The 21,237-nt window shown below is 38.7% G+C and overlaps 1 protein-coding gene across 1 annotated transcript; it reads left to right on the plus strand.

Moving 5' to 3' along the window:
* The first annotated feature begins 1,796 nt into the window (after window positions 1–1,796).
* Window positions 1,797–10,566, plus strand: LOC113660555 (C-type lectin domain family 4 member K-like). Its single transcript, XM_027174130.2, has 5 exons — window positions 1,797–2,069; window positions 9,150–9,344; window positions 9,952–10,076; window positions 10,208–10,314; window positions 10,413–10,566. Exons 1-5 carry the CDS (start codon window positions 1,910–1,912, stop codon window positions 10,564–10,566), a joined length of 741 nt encoding a protein of 246 aa, XP_027029931.2. The 5' UTR covers window positions 1,797–1,909.
* Window positions 10,567–21,237: the final 10,671 nt, after the last annotated feature.

Genomic DNA, 21,237 nt, shown 5'->3' on the forward strand with positions numbered 1-21,237 from the left:
CGTGACGTGACCAGAATTCCCGTGTGGCAGTTCCCCTCAATGTCCTGAGTGTTTTGATATGTCACATGTCCATGTTGTGCAAATTTTTGATTTCGCTTGTTTTGGGGGCGGGGCTACATGTGACGTCACGTGACGTGACCAGAATACCTGTGGGGCAGTTCCCCTCAATGTGCTGAGTGTTTTGATATGTCACATGTCCATGTTGTGCAAATTTTTTATTTTGCTTGTATTGGGGGCGGGGCTACACGTGACGTCACGTGACGTGACCAGAATACCCGTGGGACAGTTCCCCTCAATGTGCTGAGTGTTTTGATATGTCACATGTCCATGTTGTGCAAATTTTTGATTTCGCTTGTTTTGGGGGCGGGGCTACACGTGACGTCACGTGACGTGACCAGAATACCCGTGGGGCAGTTCCCCTCAATGTGCTGAGTGTTTTGATGTGTCACATGTCCATGTTGTGCAAATTTTTTATTTCTCTTGTTTTGGGGGCGGGGCCACGCGTGACGTCACGTGACGTGACCAGAATACCCGTGGGGCAGTTCCCCTCAATGTGCTGAGTGTTTTGATATGTCACATGTCCATGTTGTGCAAATTTTTGATTTCGCTGGTTTTGGAAGCGGGGCTACACGTGACGTCACGTGATGTGACCAGAATACCCATGGGGCAGTTTCCCTCATTGTGCTGAGTGTTTTGATATGTCACATGTCCATGTTGTGCAAATTTTTGATTTTGCTTGTATTGGGGGCGGGGCTACACGTGACGTCACGTGACGTGACCAGAATTCCTGTGGGGCAGTTCCCCTCAATGTCCTGAGTGTTTTGATATGTCACATGTCCATGTTGTGCAAATTTTTGATTTCGCTTGTTTTGGGGGCGGGGCTACACGTGACGTCACGTGACGTGACCAGAATACCCATTGGGCAGTTCCCCTCAATGTGCTGAGTGTTTTGATGTGTCACATGTCCATGTTGTGCAATTTTTTGATTTCGCTTGTTTTGGGGGCGGGGCTACACGTGACGTCAGGTGATGTCGAGTGACGGGGCTACACGTGACGGGGGCTACACGTGACGTTCTGGTGATGTCGAGTGACGTCACCAGAATACCCGGTGACGTCACCAGAATACCCGGTGGGGTGCCAATACTTTTGGCAAAAAGTGGCTACTGAGGGTTTGGACATTTCATGTCAATACTGCAGCCATTATGGGATTCTACTTATTATACTGCATAGAACAGTACATGCAATTCTTAATGTTGGATTTATTATGTGTGTGAGAGCTTAGAGGTCTTTTCGGAATTCCCCATTCAAGTCTATGGGATGTTCGATCATCAACTACGGGAAAAACGAAAATTCCGTCGGAACTCAGGAATAAAAACTTCGTCCGGAGTAAGGTCCTAAAGAACCTGTCCGAGTTCGGTGTAAATCACTCGAAAACTTATATTAGCTTAACTAATAAGCTTATAACGGAAATCAGAATGTTGGCTTCTACAAAGCCAACATAATAATAATAATAACTTTTCACTAAATTAACATTAACATCAATAACATTTCACTAAAAATTTAGTTTTGACCTCAGTATTAATATAACATATAATATAAGTAGGCTAGCTGGGTTAAAGCACCCCCTGTCTTTCAAAGTTAATCACAAAATTATTTGCTGTAAAAAAAACTAATGTCCTCTTTTGGATTGTCATAAGTAAAATATACAGAACTTTATTATAATTTTTACACACTGTGCTCATTTCTGCTGATGCTTGAGGATTTCCTGATTTAACACTATTATTACACAAGGATCGTTTCCTAATTCACTGACCACAAAATGTGATGTGTCATTACAGCCTACTCACACAAAGTGGGGGTTAATGGATGCAGACCGAGGCACTGTACATTAGTGTTTTAGAGATCGGACATGGCTGAGATTTCTGATTATATGAACTACAGTGAGAAAGGAGAAGGGCATGTAGAGATGGTAGTGGAAATCTATGACAGCATGGATGCCGATAAAGATTACAAACTTACCGTAGAGACAGATGCCATGGATGTAAAGAACATACAGACTCAACCCACAGGTAGGTTTTTATTAAAACTACTGCACAGTGATTAGTAAGAACTGAACCACATGCGTTTGAACACCTTAGAACATCTTTTTGGAGTCTTCAGTATCAGTGCTGGTGTCACAGTCATATATAAAGCTGCAACTTGAAGTTTCCCAAACATTAATATTTGAGGACAGAATATATTTGTCTTTAACTGAAACTTTCTTTCTTTTTTAGAGTCAAGGATATAATGAGGAAATGAATGTTTAATATTTCTTGTAAGAAATAAATATTGATCTAAGCAATGAGGGAAATTGAATTCGATGTATTAATGGATAATTACATTCAAGTTCTCTCTTTCTCTCTCTCTTTCATTTTCACTTTTTTTAAAAAAAATTAAAAATATGCAAATGTTACTAATTTATCCGTTATGAATGGCATTGCTATGGTGTTTAGATTAAATGGAAAACTTCACGTTCATCTCAATCTCTACTATGAGACAAAATAACTACATGGATAAGTACACTAAAGTCCTGGATTGCTTAAGGTAGAGTCCTGCCATTAAAATGAGGAAGGAAAAGGATCAAAGCCGTTATTTTATATATCTCTTTGTTTGCTCAATATTATGCCTTGTAATGCTAAATGTTAACAGTGAGTCGTTTTCAGAGGTGGTCGACATCATGTCCTCACCAGACATGGCAACGTTGTACTAACACTGTATGGAGGAAAGAGCCCATCTGAGTTGTACAATAAACAGATATTATCTGTCACACAATATAATGAAATTCTGACTATGTGAGTTCTTGCAGCAGCCTGAGACATAAATTAGATGGACAGGAGGGGAAAAAACACAAGATGCAATTCTTTACGGAAATAAACGGCTAATAATGCAAAATGTAAGAAACAAAATGGTGCATATGTAAGGGAATAAGCCCCCCCCCCTAGATTCAACTAACGTTTTGTTTATTTTTTTATGCTTATAATTGTTAACTGATTGTATTGTTCCTATTGATGACATTTGTTTCTTTGGGGTTTTGTAATGTTTTGGTTTTTTTTTCATGTTCTTTTTGTTGAACTTATGTGTGTCTGTGTCTTTAAAAAACTGGAGCTCGACAGACAGTTATTATTAAAGAAAGAGCGCGAGAGTGCGAGATGCGGAAGTGCAGTATTATACTGATCCACGTTGTGCTTAATGTTTTAGAAATAAAACGAACCATTTATCTTCATATCAACACACTTGTGGACCTCGTGTGTAACATAACATAATTGGCGAGCCAGCCCAGGAGATTTCATACATGAAAATAGTGAGAGTGCGGCTGCAATAGTGTGCGAGAGAAAAAAAAGGGAAAACGGAGATGGATCTTCGGCAGCTGCACGAGGAACTCGGCGCGGAGTTACCGCACCTGACGTGGGATCAGCTTAAAGAATTGGCTGAATTTGCAAAAGTTCCCGTGGATAAGGTGAGAAAAAAACACGTTATTGTTCATCTAATAAATGAAGAGATTGATGTAGTTATCGAGAAGGAAGATAAGGATGCAGCACGTCAGTTTATTGGCGATGTTTTGGAATTCATTAAACGGATGAAAAATGAGAATGCTCGTGAGGCAGAAAAGAGTTTAAGCGAGGACGAAGATGAACTGGCAAAGTTAAAAAAACAATATGCAGACCTCCAGCTGATGTTTCAGAGTTCCACAAAAGCATTGGAGAGCAAAATTACAAGGCTTAGTGATCAAGTAAAGAAAAAAGAGAGCAGGTCAGCCTCAGCTATACTTAGGGATGCCGAGCCTCAGCAATCAAGAGTGCCAGAAGTAACCATCAGACGTGATTTGGGGACAAATTTGGGGACAAATAGGTGAGAGAGGTCAAAAGGATAGACTGTCATACACAAATTTGATGCATCAGATAGACAGTGGAGTTCAAAAAGGACATGCTGAGACAGAAATTGTGGATGCTGTTGTAAGATCTATCACTCCCGGCCTCAGCCTTCGAGATATGCTTGAAATTAAAAGCAATTTCACGCTTCCCCAATTAAAAATCATCCTTAAAGGCCATTTCAAAGAAAATGGGCCCACCGATTTGTACCACAAACTGGTAAACATCACACAAGATTACCGTGAATCACCTCAGAACTTCTTGTTCAGGGCCATAGAACTGAAAGAGAGACTTCTGATTGCCTCCAGAGACGGTGAGGCCGAGGAGCAGTATAGTGTTGAGTTCATCCAAAAGAAGTTCTTACGGTCTGTCAGTACTGGTCTCATAAGTGACCACATAAAATTTCAGTTAAAAGTTGACTTGGAAAACCAAAGTATTACAGATGAAGAGCTCATTGAGAGGATGAATGATGCTGCAGGTATTGAAACAGAGAGACAACAGAAACAAAAGAAAAATGCATGTGCAAAAGTAAATGAGCTCCAGGCTGATGTACAAGCACTACAAAGATTGGATAGACAGGTAGAAGCAACAGATAATGGACATAAACTCTGGGACGGGGCAGCAGCTAGAGGGAAAGAACAGAAGAGTCAGAGCTCCTCCTCCAAACGAGAGGCTGAGTTGTTTGAACATGTCAAACAGTTAAAAGAGGAGATAGCAGAAATCAAAAAGAGCATCCATGAATCACAACCATCCTTCCGTTATGGCCATCCATCCTCGAGAAAGATATGTAAACTATGTCAAGACAGTGGGAACATTGAGCAGTGCAATCATTTTTTTAAATGTGGTCAGCAGGGACATTTGTCAAAGGGTTGTAGGGCACAAAGACATACAGCTAATGTGGACCAAGTAATTGCAGTTGATCAAATGGAGCTTCACACTCAAACACAGAGACAGGATGGACCACGCAACATTGCTGCTGAGCTGCTGAACAAAAGCATAAAACAGCTTGAACAGAAAGTAAATGCAAAACAACAACTTTCAAGTGCAAACAGGTTAGAAGGATCCATCTACGCAGCCCACCTCTCGTCTAAGCGTAAAGCTCAACTGCTGAACTTGGTGGGAAAGAAATGTACTGTCAAGTGTTTGTTGGATGGGGTTCCTGCCCAAGCATTGTGGGATACAGGCTCACAGGTCTGTCTGATTAATGAACAGTGGCGTAAAGAACATCTACCTCATGTAAAAGTAAGAGGCACAGAGGAAATCCTCGGACCTGGGACACTAACATTCACTGAGAATGTAGTCAGGCTCCAGAGAGGCACCAGAGAAAAATTACCATCTTCATTCTGGGAAGCTTGAATTCTTGGCCATGAAGTGGGCAATATGTGAACGCTTCAGGGACTACCTATACTATACCCCTTCATTTGTTGTCTACACCGACAACAATCCATTAACCTACTTGCTCACGACAGCCAAACTAAATGCTACCACACATTGCTGGGTCGCCGAGCTGGCCGATTTTAATTTTGTTATTAAGTATCGTCCAGGAAAAGCCAACTCAGATGCAGATGGTTTGTCTCGTATGCCACTGGAAATGGAGGAATATATGCAGAGGTGTTCAGAAGAAGTGAGTCCAGATGTCATAAGCTGTGTAACCAAGGCCCTTACTATCCAGTTAAAAGAAGACACAATATGTCCAGTAACTATTGAGACAGCACTGCGTGAGGAAAGGAATGACCCATTGGCTTTCAGCTGGATGACATTGAGAGAAGCCCAAGAAGAGGATCCAGTGATCAGCAAAGTGCTGGGTTGCATAGAGAAAGGCAAATGGCCGAAAGATGGGGAATGGAGTGGTCATGATGGCCGGACAGTACTGATGAGAGAGAGGAACAGAGAGTTTTGTACAGGAAAACAGCAACCCGTTCACAGCTTGTATTGCCCAAGAAATTTCACGGTTTGGTTTTTAAGGAGTTGCATGAGAACATGGGTCATCTCGGTGTAGAGTGGACGCTTAACCTGATAAGAGAGAGATTTTATTGGCCACACCTGCAAAAGGATGTTGAACATCATGTCTTAAGAGTGTGTCGTTGTTTGAAGACGAAACGCTCCAACAAGCCAAATAGAGCACCACTCACCTCCATTGAAACAACACACCCTTTTCAGCTGGTTTCAGTTGACTTCCTCCACTTGGAGAGATGCAGAGGTGGATATGAGTATATCTTGGTCATCATGGACCATTTTACACGCTTTGCCCAAGCCTACGCATGCCGCAACAAATCAGCCAAGACAGCAGCCCAAAAGATCTTTGGGGATTTTGTGTTAAAGTTTGGGTTCCCTACAAGACTGCATCATGATCAGGGGAAGGAGTTTGATAACCAGTTGTTTGCACAACTTCAGCAGCACAGTGGTGTTAAAGGTTCCTGAACGACACCTTACCATCCACAGGGAAATGGGCAAGTCGAGCGCTTCAATCGAACACTCCTATCGATGTTACGGAATTTGACTGACAGGGAAAAAGCTGATTGGAAGAACTCCCTTTCCCAAGTTGTTCATGCATACAACTGCACATGCAATGAAGCCATGGGATTTGCACCTTACTACCTGCTGTTTGGACGTCACCCAAGGCTTCCGATTGATATAATGTTCAACCTGACTCCCGGGGACCAATCAACATCCCATCATGAATATGTGAAAAATTGGAGGAAACGAATGGATCAGGCCTATCAGCTGGCTTTAGAAACGTCAAAGGTGGAGAGTGTCAAAGCCAAGAGCAGGTATGACAATAAGATCTATGGAGCAGAGTTACAGCCTGGTTGCAGAGTTCTCATTAGGAATATGACAGAAAGAGGGGGCCCAGGAAAACTTAGATCATATTCGGAAGAACATGTCTATGTGGTCCAGAAAAAGAGATCAGAGTGCCCAGTCTACGAGGTGTATCCGGAAACAGGACAAGGGCAAGTCAGGGTCCTTCACCGTAACATGCTCCTTCCTTGTGAATTCCTGCCAGTAGAAGATTCCAAAGGTATTCGGAAGAAGGCAGTAAAATTTAAAAACAGCAAAAATAACACCAAGCAGCAGGCTAGAGAAAGTAGCTCAGAAGATGAGAGTGACTGGATTGGATTTCAGGGAACTTTTAGTATGGGTCAGTTCCACAAACAACTCCGTCCTGATGCTAACAAGTTCTACCCACGAACAACAAATTAACCTGCAGAAATGGACAGCTCATCCACAGAACCAGCCAAGCATCATGAGGAAGGAATGGAAGAGGGAGGAGAGGAAGGAATAAATGTGTCTGAAGAAGAACAGTCCTCAGAGACAGAGGAAGTGGTGAGATTCAAGAGGGAACCAGAACCGCCAAGAACTGAATCAATTGAAGACACCTGCGAGCTAGATGAAGATGAGCTAGAACTTTAATTGCCACAGAGATCATATCCTTTGAGAGAAAGAAAGCAAAAACAGACATTAACTTACCACACACTAGGACAACCTACACTAGAATAGTCTGAATCACAAGCATTACACGCATACACTTACAGGCATGCACACATTCATCCATACTGACTAACACATACATACACGCATACACATTTTCAGGAAGGATTCATGTAGAGGAAAAAAAAGCATTCATTCTACTTATTTGGTTGTGTTATTCGATGAATACCATTTTTAAGTTACAGATACAATTGATGTTAGGTGAGGAAATTGTTGAATTGTCCGTTGACCCCGTTTAATCAGATGTGATGATGGCATACCGGCGGGAGTATGGCGAAAGAAAGTCTTGTGCAGGAATAAGATCTGGAAGAAGTGCCATAAGAGACTGAATTGCGTTGAAACGTGCCACAGACCGGTTATTAATCTAGTAGTGTTGTTTGAGTTGATGGTATAAAAGACCTGCAGAAGGATTTTGAATATGTTTAAAAACAGACAATGTAGCTGATTTCATGGTGCACAATGATGTGAGCTACGGACACATTACAAGAACACAGGAGATATTTGTATATGTGATTTTGGGTAAGCCAACACTGTATCCTTACATAACTATAACTGACTCCTGCGGCTCAATCTACACGTCTCAGACTTTGGGATTAAGCAGAGGATGACAAGGACAACATCATTTTTGGAGGGGAGAGTGTAAGGGAATAAGCCCCCCCCCTAGATTCAATTAACGTTTTGTTTATTTTTTTATGCTTATAATTGTTAACTGATTGTATTGTTCCTATTGATGACATTTGTTTCTTCGGGGTTTTGTAATGTTTTGGGTTTTTTTTCATGTTCTCTTTGTTGAACTTATGTGTGTCTGTGTCTTTAAAAAACTGGAGCTCGACAGACAGTTATTATTAAAGAAAGAGCGCGAGAGTGCGAGATGCGGAAGTGCAGTATTATACTGATCCATGTTGTGCTTAATGTTTTTGAAAAAAAACGAACCATTTATCTTCATATCAACACACTTGTGGACCTCGTGTGTAACACATAGAAAGGATAGGGGTTGCTGAATCTTAGGATCAGAGTGTAATCTGTGTATGCAGTGATGATTCGATTAGAGGCTATTGATGGCTTTATCTCTCCAAAGGTACTTTATTGGGTTCTGGTGCCTGAGGAAGCCAAAAGGTCACTGATTTTCATGGTTTGAGACATTACGTGCTTTGTAACATGCTGCTTTATTATGCTGATCATAATAAGTATTCTGATAATTAGAAGCATGTTTAATTCAAATCATGCTCAACTGAGCCCCAATGTATGCTAAGAAAACTTTTCCCACACTATTACACCACTTTCAGCAGCCTGGACTGTTCAAACAAGGCAGAATTGAAGATTGATCAGACATTCAGGTGACATTTTTGTTTCAGTGAGTTCGATCTTTCATGAGTGTAAATTGCATTACTTTTTATGTCCTCAGTATTCAAAGCCTAAAGCTGGTTAGAAACTAATTTTCTAAAAAAACGGCACATGATGTAATGCTTTCCGACACTCATTGCGACGTCATTGTGACACCAGCATCATCGCAACGGTTGACATCAAAGTTCTGGCAATTTCCGAAAAATCAAATCTCAGATTATGGTGGTCACCTAAAAGCCACTAAAATGAGACCGGCACTAATGTGAAAGATAAAGAAGGAGAAAAAGAATAAAGAGAGAGAAAGAATATCTCAATAATGATCTATCACCTAATAGTCTGACCCATGCATCTCTTTTTATTACTCAAAGGAAATAAAATAAGAATGCATCTGTGTTCATTCATCTTTAGGAGAAACTGCATGGAGCAGACATTACAGACTGAGTGCAGTGTGTTTGCTGCTGCTGTGTGTTTTCCTGCTGACTGCTGTCACAGTGCTGTGGGTCAAATACAACACCCTGACAAAAGAGAGCCCCCAGTTACAATTAGAGAGAAATCAGTACCAACGAGAGCTCTCTGAACTTCACATTGTCCTTTTAAACCTGGGTAGGTGATGTCTGTGTTTCATTTAAATGTTGAAAACATTTTTTAATGAACAAATTGTATTTCATTCCTTTTTAATGCAAGACACTACAGGTGAAAAGGGAATAAGCAATGTACCATTTAATTGCTTAATTAATTCCTAATAGATTATAGATTTCACAGTTAATCCTTACCAGTTGTTTGATCCTAACCATTTTCTGTTTTTATTGGGGGGTTTTTTGCAATAAAATGTTATGCAATAGTTTTTTGTTTCTTTGTTTGTTTTGTTTTTTGTTGTTTTTTAAAGTTGCTCTTGTGAGAAATACTTTATACTTCCTGTGAAAGCATTTTTTTAATCAAGAATATGCCCTGCAATTTTAAAAAGAAAAACAATAAGTTATTTTTATCCCAGTTTTTATTTTAAAAGCCAATGTGGCCGACATCATAGAGTCATGTTGTCTTGTCTAAACTCGTTTTACAATAAAGTGAGTTTTTAAATATTTGGCAACATGAGAGTACTGTCATGGAACTAAATGTTAAAATGGAAAATTAAAGAATCTCTAAAGCATTATGAACAATCGTTATGTTATCGAGTGAATCCATCAATATTTGTGTAAATATTCTGTACAAGGATGGAGATATTTCAACAGGAGATTTTACTACATTTCTACTGTAAAGAAGAACTTGGAGGTAACCCCACAGGACTGTATAAAGAGAGGAGCAGATCTGGTGATCATAAACAGTGCAGAGGAACAGGTGAGTCAGGGGGAGGGAGGGAAGGAGGGAGAGAGAGAGAGAGAGAGAGAGAGAGAGAGAGAGAGAGAGAGAGAGAGAGAGAGAGAGAATAAATAAGTTTCTATATTTATATTGTTCTGTAACAATTACAGGAGTTAATCAGTAAATATTTCAGCGGTACTGAAGCTTGGATTGGTCTGAATGACACAGACACAGAGGGGACATTTAAATGGGTGGACGGTTCACCACTGACCACTGAGTAAGACATCATGGAATTGAAAATTACCCATGATGCAGTTTTTCTCTCAGTCTGAAGCTTCAGATATGAAATAACATCGTGACTCTCTGTGTTTTCAGGTTCTGGTGGAACGGAGAACCAAATGATTATGGACAAAATGAAGACTGTGTTATAACAGGCTTCACAAAGGCTATGTCTAACATCTCGACCTGGGCTGATTATCCCTGTGACAACCCTGTAGTTGGAATTTGTGAGATGAAAATATTTAACTGAATCCATGAAACTACAAAAAACTATATGGAGCTTGTGTCTGTGCTTCCTTTTCATTTATTCTCACAGTAGCAGCTATCAGGTAGCTTGAATGATCAGTTTTCTGTACATTTAAAAAAAGATTAAATACAACATGGTTTTGTATTTACATAGAGCTGAGAACAACAGTCTATAAAGTGCTAGTATATATCTACCTGACTAATATATATATATATATATATATATATATATATATATATATATATATATATATATATATATATATATATATATATTAGTCAGTTAGTCATATTTTTATATATATTAAACATAAATATACTACCCACTTCTACATGACTGTAACTTCATTCACACACGTATACACTGGAATCCAAAGCAGCCTACATGTTGAACACAAAAATGAGTAAAATGCTTAAAGACATGCCACCTCATTTTGGCTTTATTTTTTGTTTATTAATGAATAAATATCTATTCATTAATATTCAGATATTCAGAGAAGTGTAAGAAATAAAAATGTGGTGTGTAAAAATAAGACGATGATGTTGAAGATCTTAATAAAGAACAAGCATTTTATTCCAGCATAGCAGTGACAAAATACATGGCGTACTATGGGTTCATCGGAGTCGGTAAGAACCCAGAGCAAATCCTGCTCACGCATTTTATACTGTTTTCCTCTTTGTAGTTTAACCAAACCAAACCAAAAAGGCCAAATTTTGGCCCTGAAGCATCACATCACTTCCTTAATAAAGATCACACCTCCCATTTTTTGGCAGGTGCCCAGTGTCGGTGAAGCCCTGCCTTAGGTTTTTCCCCTTCAGCCCTCAGAGAATCTTACCCGTCATTGGAACTTCACCTCACGCACTCTGGTTTTAGCTTCATTCCATAAAGCAAACTTATCACAGGTTTTCTTCTTAAAATTTGGTTCTATGTAAAATATTACTTGGGTTTGGAGCAGAGACATTCAAAAAACATCACAGCCAATGGGAACGTCCCACATTGATCACTGAATTATCTGCAATTTGCCCTTTCAATATAGTACACATACAACATAACATAATGCATTGACAAAGAATGAGAAAGATGCATACACAAACAGCAGTTTTGAAAGTTACATCCCAAATCAGATCAGAATAGGCAATAACCAAATCAAAACTTTAAAAACCAAAGTTTTAACAATATGGTCGTCTTTTCTCTGCATTAGCGACATTAGCATATTATCCAACTTTGGTAACTCAAAATCAAATTCTGGGATATCTTCCACAAAACCTAGTTGTTCCTCTGGATTCAATGACAGTGTTTGTTGGGTGATATTCACATATGGGAAGTAATACTGTCCTGTTGACCAAGCTGTATCTGATGTTATACAAAATGAGGTATTGCTAATCTGACAAAGTGTCTGGTTATCATTAACAAAGACAGAAAAGTGATCGAGGGTTTTTGATGACACGTCTTCCTGTTTGAAACTATTACTCTTGTAAAATTATTGTGGACATGTGTTAGATTGATTTCACAAGCCTCATAATTAGTTTGGGGTGCCCCACATAATGGTTGTTTTTCCAAGGCATCAAACTTGCAAATAAAACCAATGTAGTTTTGTCACAGCGTTCTATGTTCAGTCCTCGCCATTCTCCTGATGGTAACTGTGTGATAAACCTAAAAGTCCTTAAAGTCCATTCTTTAATACATTCTTCTGTAATATTCCCAAATTGTCCATGCTTAGAATTCTTTCAAACAATTTTTCAAATCCTTTCCAATCCTTTGAGATTATTTACTTGAAGATGTTCTCTGAGGAGGTGATGAACTGGCTGCCACAGCACTGTGATACCTTAGGAACGCTGTTGTCAAGAAGACCTTATACATTCCTGTTACACTGTTCATCTGGGTCTGGAGATCATGCTGTACAGTAAGGTTCACCAAGACCGGAACATGGATCCATTGTAGATAAGGACTTTGGGACAACATTGGGCACTCTTGTATCTTTAATGCTGTCATGAGAGCTGCCCTCCTAGTCCATCCCCACATCTTTATTTCTTTTTGACCTGAAAAACACAGCACACAAAAAAACAGTACACAGCCCTTATGACTGCCATCAGCTTTTTATGACATTCCCTGCCTAGGTTGTTGTTTTTTAACTTTGTGGCAGAGCTTGTGACATGAATCTCTGCCTAGTCTCTCCCTGTGAGCAGACCATCATTTTGGGCCATCATTTTGGTAATTCTTTTCCACAACATCATCACTACTTTCAAATTTGTGAGGGTGTACATTCTGACTTTGCCAAATTTGTTGAGTAGTTTGGTGAAAAACAACAGGCAAGATGTTACACAGATTCTTGAGCTCCCTTATCAGTCTGTTTACTGTAGCCTGTAACTGGTTTAAATCAGTTTTGCGGCCTGTTTTCTTAAGGGAAAATTAGGAGGTTATCAGGGTTAGGAGGTTATCAGGGTTAGGAGGGGGTAGACTTTCCTTTCTACCTCCAGTAGTGTAGTTCTCTTTTTCCTGGGAAACCTGGCTGCCACTATTCTGGTAGGGCTTTTGAACACCTACCACTGATACAGCATGAGATTTCTTTTTTACAAACTCACAGCTTTCCTTAAATCTTAGTCTTTAAACTTAACACAGTTTCTGTGACTTCAAGCTATCTAGTTAACCGTTAGTTCTATATATTCACAGCTCCAGTACTTCGGATGCAAATGAACAAAACAGCCACAATACGTCAGCCTTTTGAACTCAAAAGACTCACTGCTTCGGACACAGACACTCCATCTGGCCTCAAGTTAATTGTTTCTACTCTTCAATCTGTGGAGGGTTATACAGCCATCTGTAAAGAAGTTAAAATTCACTTTTCTACAATAAGAAAATTTAAGTTAAGTATGTCAGCATTAAATTCACATTTAGTCAGGGCTAAATTCAAATTCTCTCTTTCTATATTTCTATAATTCTATATTTCACCAAAATAGTGTCATAATTGTGAAATAAAAAATTAAAAAAAGCAAAATGTCCTCTGCGACCACATGATAGAAATCAAATCTCTCGGGAATTGTTTCTGATCTGGAAGCAGGCAGAAAGTATGCTGCCATCTAGCCAAAGTTGGATGACTGGAAAGGGTTTGGAACAGAGCCTGGAGCAGGGCATGAGATACGGCTTACAGTAGGATGCGAGATAAGGCTTGGACCTGAACAGGGCCTGGGAGGCTACCACATCAGCAATGGCATGCAGAATGGCTTGGGAGGCTGTCATTTTGACCTTCTCTGGAACAGGAGCCAAAAAAGGGCTTGAGAGGCCGACATGTCTGTCTTGGCTTAGATACTGGGCCTGGAACAGGGTTTGGAGGCTACCATATCTGCATCAGAATAAAAAAGAGCACGGAACAGGGCTTTGGAGGCATCATCTACAACCACATGGTCAGGGCCTGCTCCTTGGACATGTAACAGTGTCCTTAAAACATTATTACATCATCAAAAGAACAGTGAGCTGTATCTTTAATAAAAAATAAAAAAAATACAAAAAAATTACAAAATTGTGGAATCTCCAACTATCTGCGCAATACAGCGCTTTGATGGTGTAGGCTATGATGGTTTACTAATATTGACATAAAAAAGAGAAGTCACCATTGTGAGATGTGGTAAATTATGTACACAGCAGCAGAACTGAGGTTAAGCAACGATTGCAGCAGAGATGCATGCCTGATATACTGAATTTTAGCAAGTAATATGAAATATGAAATCAATCCTCACTGGATGATTGCAGTCCAGATAACTGATGATATATATAACGTTAATGAGAGCACTATTAACAATGATATTGTCGCAAAGCAATTTCTCAGAAATCTGGAAATAGATTTATAATTGTCCACTCATTATATTAGACACAAATACAACAACATATTAGAGACATATCGATTCAATTCCTATAACAGCAGTTCTAATAGGAGTGAAGTTCAGTTGAAATCCCAGTACAGTTTAGTTCAGGTGGCGCTTGGTCACTTCCTCATCTCATCACACCTTACTGGGTTCCCTTTTCACCATCCGTAATAAGCAAAATGTGTCATTACAACCTCTACACACAAAGTAGCAGTTGCTTAATGCAGAGAGAAGCACCGTACTTTAGTGTTTTGTTACGTCCCGTGTTGTTTTCTCTCTCTTTCCTCCTTTTATTCACTGTCCCGCCTTGCAGGTCCTGTGATTGGACGATTCAGCCGCCAGTCATCATTCCATGAACCACTCAGGAACCAATCCGGTGTTATTGGCCAGGTATAAAGACCCGGATGTGACACAAGCGAGAGAGAGGGGTGTTGACTTACCTGGTTGTTTGCTCACCTGTTGTTGTTTTGCCTTGGTTTATTTCTAATTATGTGTTTAGTTATTGTGTGTTAAGTTGTTCGCTTTGTGAACTTAGTCATCGAGGTCTATGCTGTAACTCGACTTTCAGTTTAACGGTGCCTATTCCATTCCTTCTCCGATAAATAGTGATTGGGACCAGGTTAGTTTGTCACGTGACTTGCACGCAGAGCGAAACTGTTTAGACACACTAGGTTATGAGCGGATGCCAATCCTTGTACTTCTGTTATTAGGCGGCGTAGTTAGTGGCGTTCTACGCTGAAGATGTTGCATTCCTGTTTTCTTTTGTTAAGTATTTGTACCTGAGATTTAGTTGATGTGTTTGTTTTATTGAGTTATTTTCTTTAGCACCGCTCTTGTCCCTCACTTTCTTTTTTGTGTTTGTATATAGTTTGTAAATACACACGCTCGACCAGACTCAGCTTCTGTCTCTGCCTGTTTACCTTGAACACACACCACAATTTACCAATTGAACGGAGGCTTTCTTAGGACCGCTTTTTTTTTTTTTTTTAAATAACTAAGTTTTCACGTGTTACGTCCGCATATCCTCTAGACCCATAGCAGGACGTAACAGTTTTATCGATCAGTCATGTCTGAATTAGTATCTGATTATGCAAACTACGTTGAGACGAGAGGACCGCGTACAGAGAGGGTGGTGGAAATCTTTAAGAATGCTGAGAGAGGCCATAACCTTAAAGAGGAGAAAATCAACAATAAGAAAAGCATACAGACTGGACAAACAGGTACGTGTGGCTTATAGTGAATTTTGTACAGTTGCAAGGAATAAAACACTAGGCTTTCAAAATAATAATTGATAAAATGATGAATGTTAGAACAGGTGCAGGATTTGTTCCTGCAGAATATTAGCTGGCTTTGAATGTAATAAGAATTCAAGAATATGAATGTTTATTTATTAAAATAATAGAATAAAACTGAATGCACCTAAATGTCTTGTTCAAACTTTGTTAAAGCTGTAAATAACATTAGTTATTGGAACGTTAGTTTAATGGAAATGTTAATTTGATTCTGTAATTAAAATATCCTGGAAAGGAAGAGGTACAGGAATACCGCAGGCTTATGAGGTTAATATAAGTCATTTAAATGAAACACTTCTTCTTTCAATTGAGTTTTTATGGAAACTGTGTGGAGTTCATGTCTTCAGGTCACTGTGCTTTCATTTTCCATAGAACAAATAACTTCACAACTTCCTTGTTCAGAGAAGTGAATCTTAGATAAGTATATACAGGCTCTGCTCCACACATCTGTCACAGGTAAGACAGGAAAAAGAACACCGATCATAATGGAGACTGGACAGAACATGTATGTCAGTTCTGACCATACTACTGAAAATAAATTAGATAATCAGGATAGTAAGTTATTTTCTAGCAGTAATGTGTATGAAGGCATGATGGTGGATGAAGATGACCGAGGCACTCATAGCACCAGAAGATACCTAATGTAGGTAAAACACAGATACACACACACACACAGAAATACACAAATATCTGCTGTTACAAATCAGGATTCAGATTTAGAATAGCAAGGTGAGATTTTGCATCAAAAGTCTTCACTCGACTGTGACGGATAAACAGTTGTAAGTAATGTTGAGGTTTCCTTTTTTTTTATTTTAAGAAAGATAGTTTATTCACACTAGTTTGAAATTCAGAAATTCCAGCAGTGTTCACAAACTTGGGTAATAAGGAATACAATAAATGTATAAAAAAATAATAAATAAATACAATAAAAAAAAAAGTAAAGGTAATAAATTGAAATTTGAATACATGTACAGGTATTACACTGTAAAAAAAAAAAAAAAAAAAGAAAAAAAAAAAGAAAAAAACGAGCAAATGCATGGCAGCACAGGGTGCCAAATGTTTACCATTAATGAAAATAACGGTAAAACCCCATGAACTGAAGTAACATGTTTACACTGCAACATGAAAAAAGAACATTTACCATACAGTACTATAAAATGTTTAAAACGTAATCTGAAATAACATATTTTGTCTGTATAATTGCAAATACATGCATAGACCATTAAATGTAATGGCATTATTTGACTGTAAGTTCACATAACATGTTTAAACTCTTATTTAATAAAACATGTTTTAACTGTAAATGTAAAAACATGGTGTAGCAGTTGTTTAACTAAACATGATTTGAATGTAGATATAAATGACATGTTGATACCATTACTTCATAAAGCATGTTTTGACTGGAAACTGAAATCATGTTTTAATCATTATTTAACAGAGTTTGACTGTAAATTTAAATAACTTGTTTTGTGTTGACTTGTGTTGACCGTTATTTAAAATAACATGTGTTGACCATTATTTTAAAAAATTAACTGTGATGGACCATAATTTTGAAAGGCATGTATAGCATTTTGATTTTGATTATGGTTCAGATAATTTTATATGTAGTTCATGAAATGTGTTATATGTCACACAAAAAGTCAGTAGAGAAAATCATTTGTATTTGTCCTTCTTTATTTTCTTCTGTTACAGTAGTTTCCATTGTAAATAACAATAATATTAAAAACTTTAAACAGTGCTACAGTACCATCATCTAAACATTGCTTATATCCTTAAAATACAACATTGACAATTCAATTTCATCATTGCATCTTCCACAAACTACACTTCGAACAGAACAATGGTCTCCAATTCAATCTCCATGTTGATGCCTTTAAAAAATAAGAGAGAAAATGGTTATAAATCATACATCACATATCTATATTCATTATCATGTCTGCATTTCTTAAATAAAAAAATTATAGTTTTTTACTAAAAATATTTGTTCATTAAATATATAATGCACTTACAAATTTTATGATGGTCCACGACACCTGTTTTAGAAGGTTGCTTGCCTTTCACAATCATTTAAGAACACTTATCAACACTCAACACTCGGATTTCATCTTATGAGGTGTGTTACCTTTAACCACATGGATGATGATGTATTCATGCAAATTTTGTGATTGCTCTCTGAAGACAGTTAAGGGATATGTTAACCATCAAATCTTACACAAACATGAAGCAAATGCTCAATTTCCATGTTGCTTCCCAGAATGTAAATGTAAATTCTCAAAATACAATGCTCTCAAAGCTCATGTTTATCGCCATCACAAAAGACCACATACTCATTTTGATGATTCGACGGGCACATTTGTTTGCAACAATACAGACTGTCAACAACAATTTACAGACATGAACAATGTCCTTTCTCATCTCAGGTCACATTTATCCAAGGGATGGGTGGTGTGTTGTCCTTTTGAAAAATGTGACAAAAAATTCAGTTTAACTGCCCATGTTTCACGAAAGCACAGGACTTCTACATTTGCACAGTTACGGATTATGGATACTTTATCTGAGCAACCTTCTTCAGCATTTTTTTATGTTACCGAGGATGAGGTTGATTAAAGTGAATTCACAGACTCACTGACGAAATGTAACGCAAAGTCATTGTACATAAAAAATCTCTGCCTGTTTTATATGCAGCTACAAGCCAAATACCTGGTGCCATCGTCAACCATTCAGATGATTGTGGAGGAATTCAGTGGAATTCAGTTACTTTCCACAGAATACCAAAGAAGACAGTATTATCAGAAAAAATGTTCGTACGTGCATCCACATAGTATGTATATTGGTCGTGATGAGAACCGAAACCCACGTTAGGCACAGTATATTCCATTGAAGAACACTTTAAAAACCATGTTAATAGACCCAGTGGTGTGGGAGCAGTGTGCCAAACATCAGCATGTACACTCTTCTGTGTTCTCTGCACCCCAGCAGAGTTGGAGCGGAGATCCTTTCGGACCACATCTCCAGGGCGCTGAACACCTTCTGACTGGTAAACTACTCTTTAAATTTAAATCTTAATAGCCATCCTTCACCTCAGCACAGAAAATGCACACATAGCTCACCCTATAGAAACTGTGTCTGTTCCCCGAGCAGTGAGATCCAAAAGTAAATACACGAGAAGTTCTCGAAATAATCTTACTGTAATTAGACCAGAAAAATGCCAAAGTAACAAACAAAAACAGTTCTTAAGGTTTGGACTTCTGAACATTAGATCTCTTGCACCCAAAGCACTTAATGTAAATGAAATGATCTTAGATAATAGCCTTACTGCACTCTGCCTCACCGAAACGTGGATTAAACCAAATGAATACATCAGTCTAAACGAGTCTACACCATCAGGATATATCTATAAGCACGAACCTCGTCTGACTGGTCGTGGAGGTGGTGTCGCCACTATCCTTAGTGATTACCTCACTGTTACCCAGAGAACACAGCATAGATTTAGTTCTTTTGAAGTGCTCGTCCTTAATGTTACACTATCGCACGTGCACACGAAGAAATCCCTGATGTCTCTTGCTCTAGCGACCGTGTACAGACCCCCAGGGCCCTACACAGTTTTTCTTAGAGAATTCACAGATTTTCTCTCAGACCTATTAGTTAACTTTGAAAAAGCATTAATTGTAGGAGACTTTAACATTCATGTTGACGACACAAACGACGCTTTAGGACTCACATTTATGGACTTACTAAACTCACTTGGGCTCAAACAAAACATCACTAGTGCAACTCATCGACGTAACCACACACTAGATTTAATAATATCACACAGAATAGAAGTCACTGATATAGATATCATACCTCAAAGTGATGACATCACAGACCATTACCTCATAATGTACACACTACCTATAGAACAGACTAACTGTGTCTCACCACGTTATCGACTCGGTAGAACCATTATTTCGACCACCAAAGACAGATTCACAAATAACCTGCCTGATCTGTCTGGACTTCTTAATGTACCCTCAAACTCAAACGACCTAGATGCAATGACTAACAGCATAGACGCTATATTCACTAGCACATTAGACACTGTTGCCCCAGTCAGATTACAGAAGGTTAGAGATAAAACACTTGCACCATGGTATAATAGTCATACTCACACCCTCAAGAGGGAGACCCGTAACCTCGAACGGAAATGGAGAAAAACTAAATTAGAGGTGTTTAGAATTGCGTATAAGGACAGTATGTCCAGCTACAGACAGGCTCTAAAAGCTGCTAGGGCTGAGCACCTGAGCAAACTCATAGAAAATAACCAGAACAATCCCAGGTTTTTATTTAGCACAGTGGCTAGTTTAACAAAAAAATCAGAAATCTGAACACACTATTCCATCACATTTCAGTAGTGAGGACTTTATGAGATTCTTCACTGATAAAATCGAAAGTATCAGGAATAAAATAGGTGACGCTCAACATATGAGAGCAACCAGTGACACAATCTCACCTAAGGCTTTGCACAGCTTTACAAGTACAGGACAGGAAGAGTTAGATAAACTTATTACTACAGCTAAATCAACAACATGTTCACTAGACCCCATCCCAACTAAACTACTGAAAGAAGTGTTACATAAAGCTGGTGAGCCTCTTCTTAATATCATTAACTCCTCGTTATCTTTAGGTTACGTCCCGAAGTCTTTTAAGTTGGCAGTTATTAGGCCACTCATCAAAAAACCTAACTTAGACCCTAATGAACTATCAAATTACAGACCTATCTCACACCTCCCGTTTATGTCTAAAATACTTGAAAAGGTTGTGTCTGTTCAACTGAGCTCCTTCTTACAGGAGAGCAACATCCTTGAAGAGTTTCAGTCAGGTTTCAGGCCCCATCATAGCACAGAAACTGCACTTGTTAAAGTTACAAACGACTTGTTCTTAGCTTCGGACCAAGACTGTATGTCACTATTAGTTCTACTTGACCTTAGTGCTGCATTCGACACTATAGATCACAACATTCTTCTAGATCGCTTACAATATTACACAGGTATTCATGGTCAGGCTTTAAGCTGGTTTAGATCCTACCTGTCTGACCGATACCATTTTGTAGAATTAAATGGTGAATCCTCCAGTTTACTACCCGTTAATTATGCAGTCCCTCAAGGATCAGTTCTAGGACCTCTGCTTTTCTCTATATACATGCTTCCATTAGGGAACATTATTAGAAGACATGGGATTAGTTTCCATTGTTATGCTGATGACACACAGTTATATATCTCATCAAAACCAGATGAAATAGCCACAGTGTCCAAATTAACTCAGTGCCTTAGAGAGATAAAAGACTGGATGAGCTGCAACTTTCTATTGTTAAACTCCGATAAGACAGAAATACTACTCATAGGTCCAAAAACCAGTGCACATAAACTCTCACAACTTAACTCCCATTTAGAGGGATGTACTGTTACTAGTAGCTCGACAGTGAAAGACCTCGGTGTTATATTAGACAGTAACTTGTCTTTTAAAAATCATATCGCCCATAC

Source organism: Tachysurus fulvidraco, chromosome 7 (genome assembly GCF_022655615.1).
Source record: "Tachysurus fulvidraco isolate hzauxx_2018 chromosome 7, HZAU_PFXX_2.0, whole genome shotgun sequence".
NCBI classification, from domain to species: Eukaryota; Metazoa; Chordata; class Actinopteri; order Siluriformes; family Bagridae; genus Tachysurus; species Tachysurus fulvidraco.

Bases quoted from the DNA above. Each gene is read 5' to 3' on its own strand.
- LOC113660555 (XM_027174130.2), top strand. From the start codon at position 1,910: ATGGCTGAGATTTCTGATTATATGAACTACAGTGAGAAAGGAGAAGGG. The intron at 2,070-9,149 runs GTAGGTTTTTAT...ATTCATCTTTAG, and splicing joins CATACAGACTCAACCCACAG to GAGAAACTGCATGGAGCAGA. The intron at 10,315-10,412 runs GTAAGACATCAT...CTGTGTTTTCAG, and splicing joins GGTTCACCACTGACCACTGA to GTTCTGGTGGAACGGAGAAC.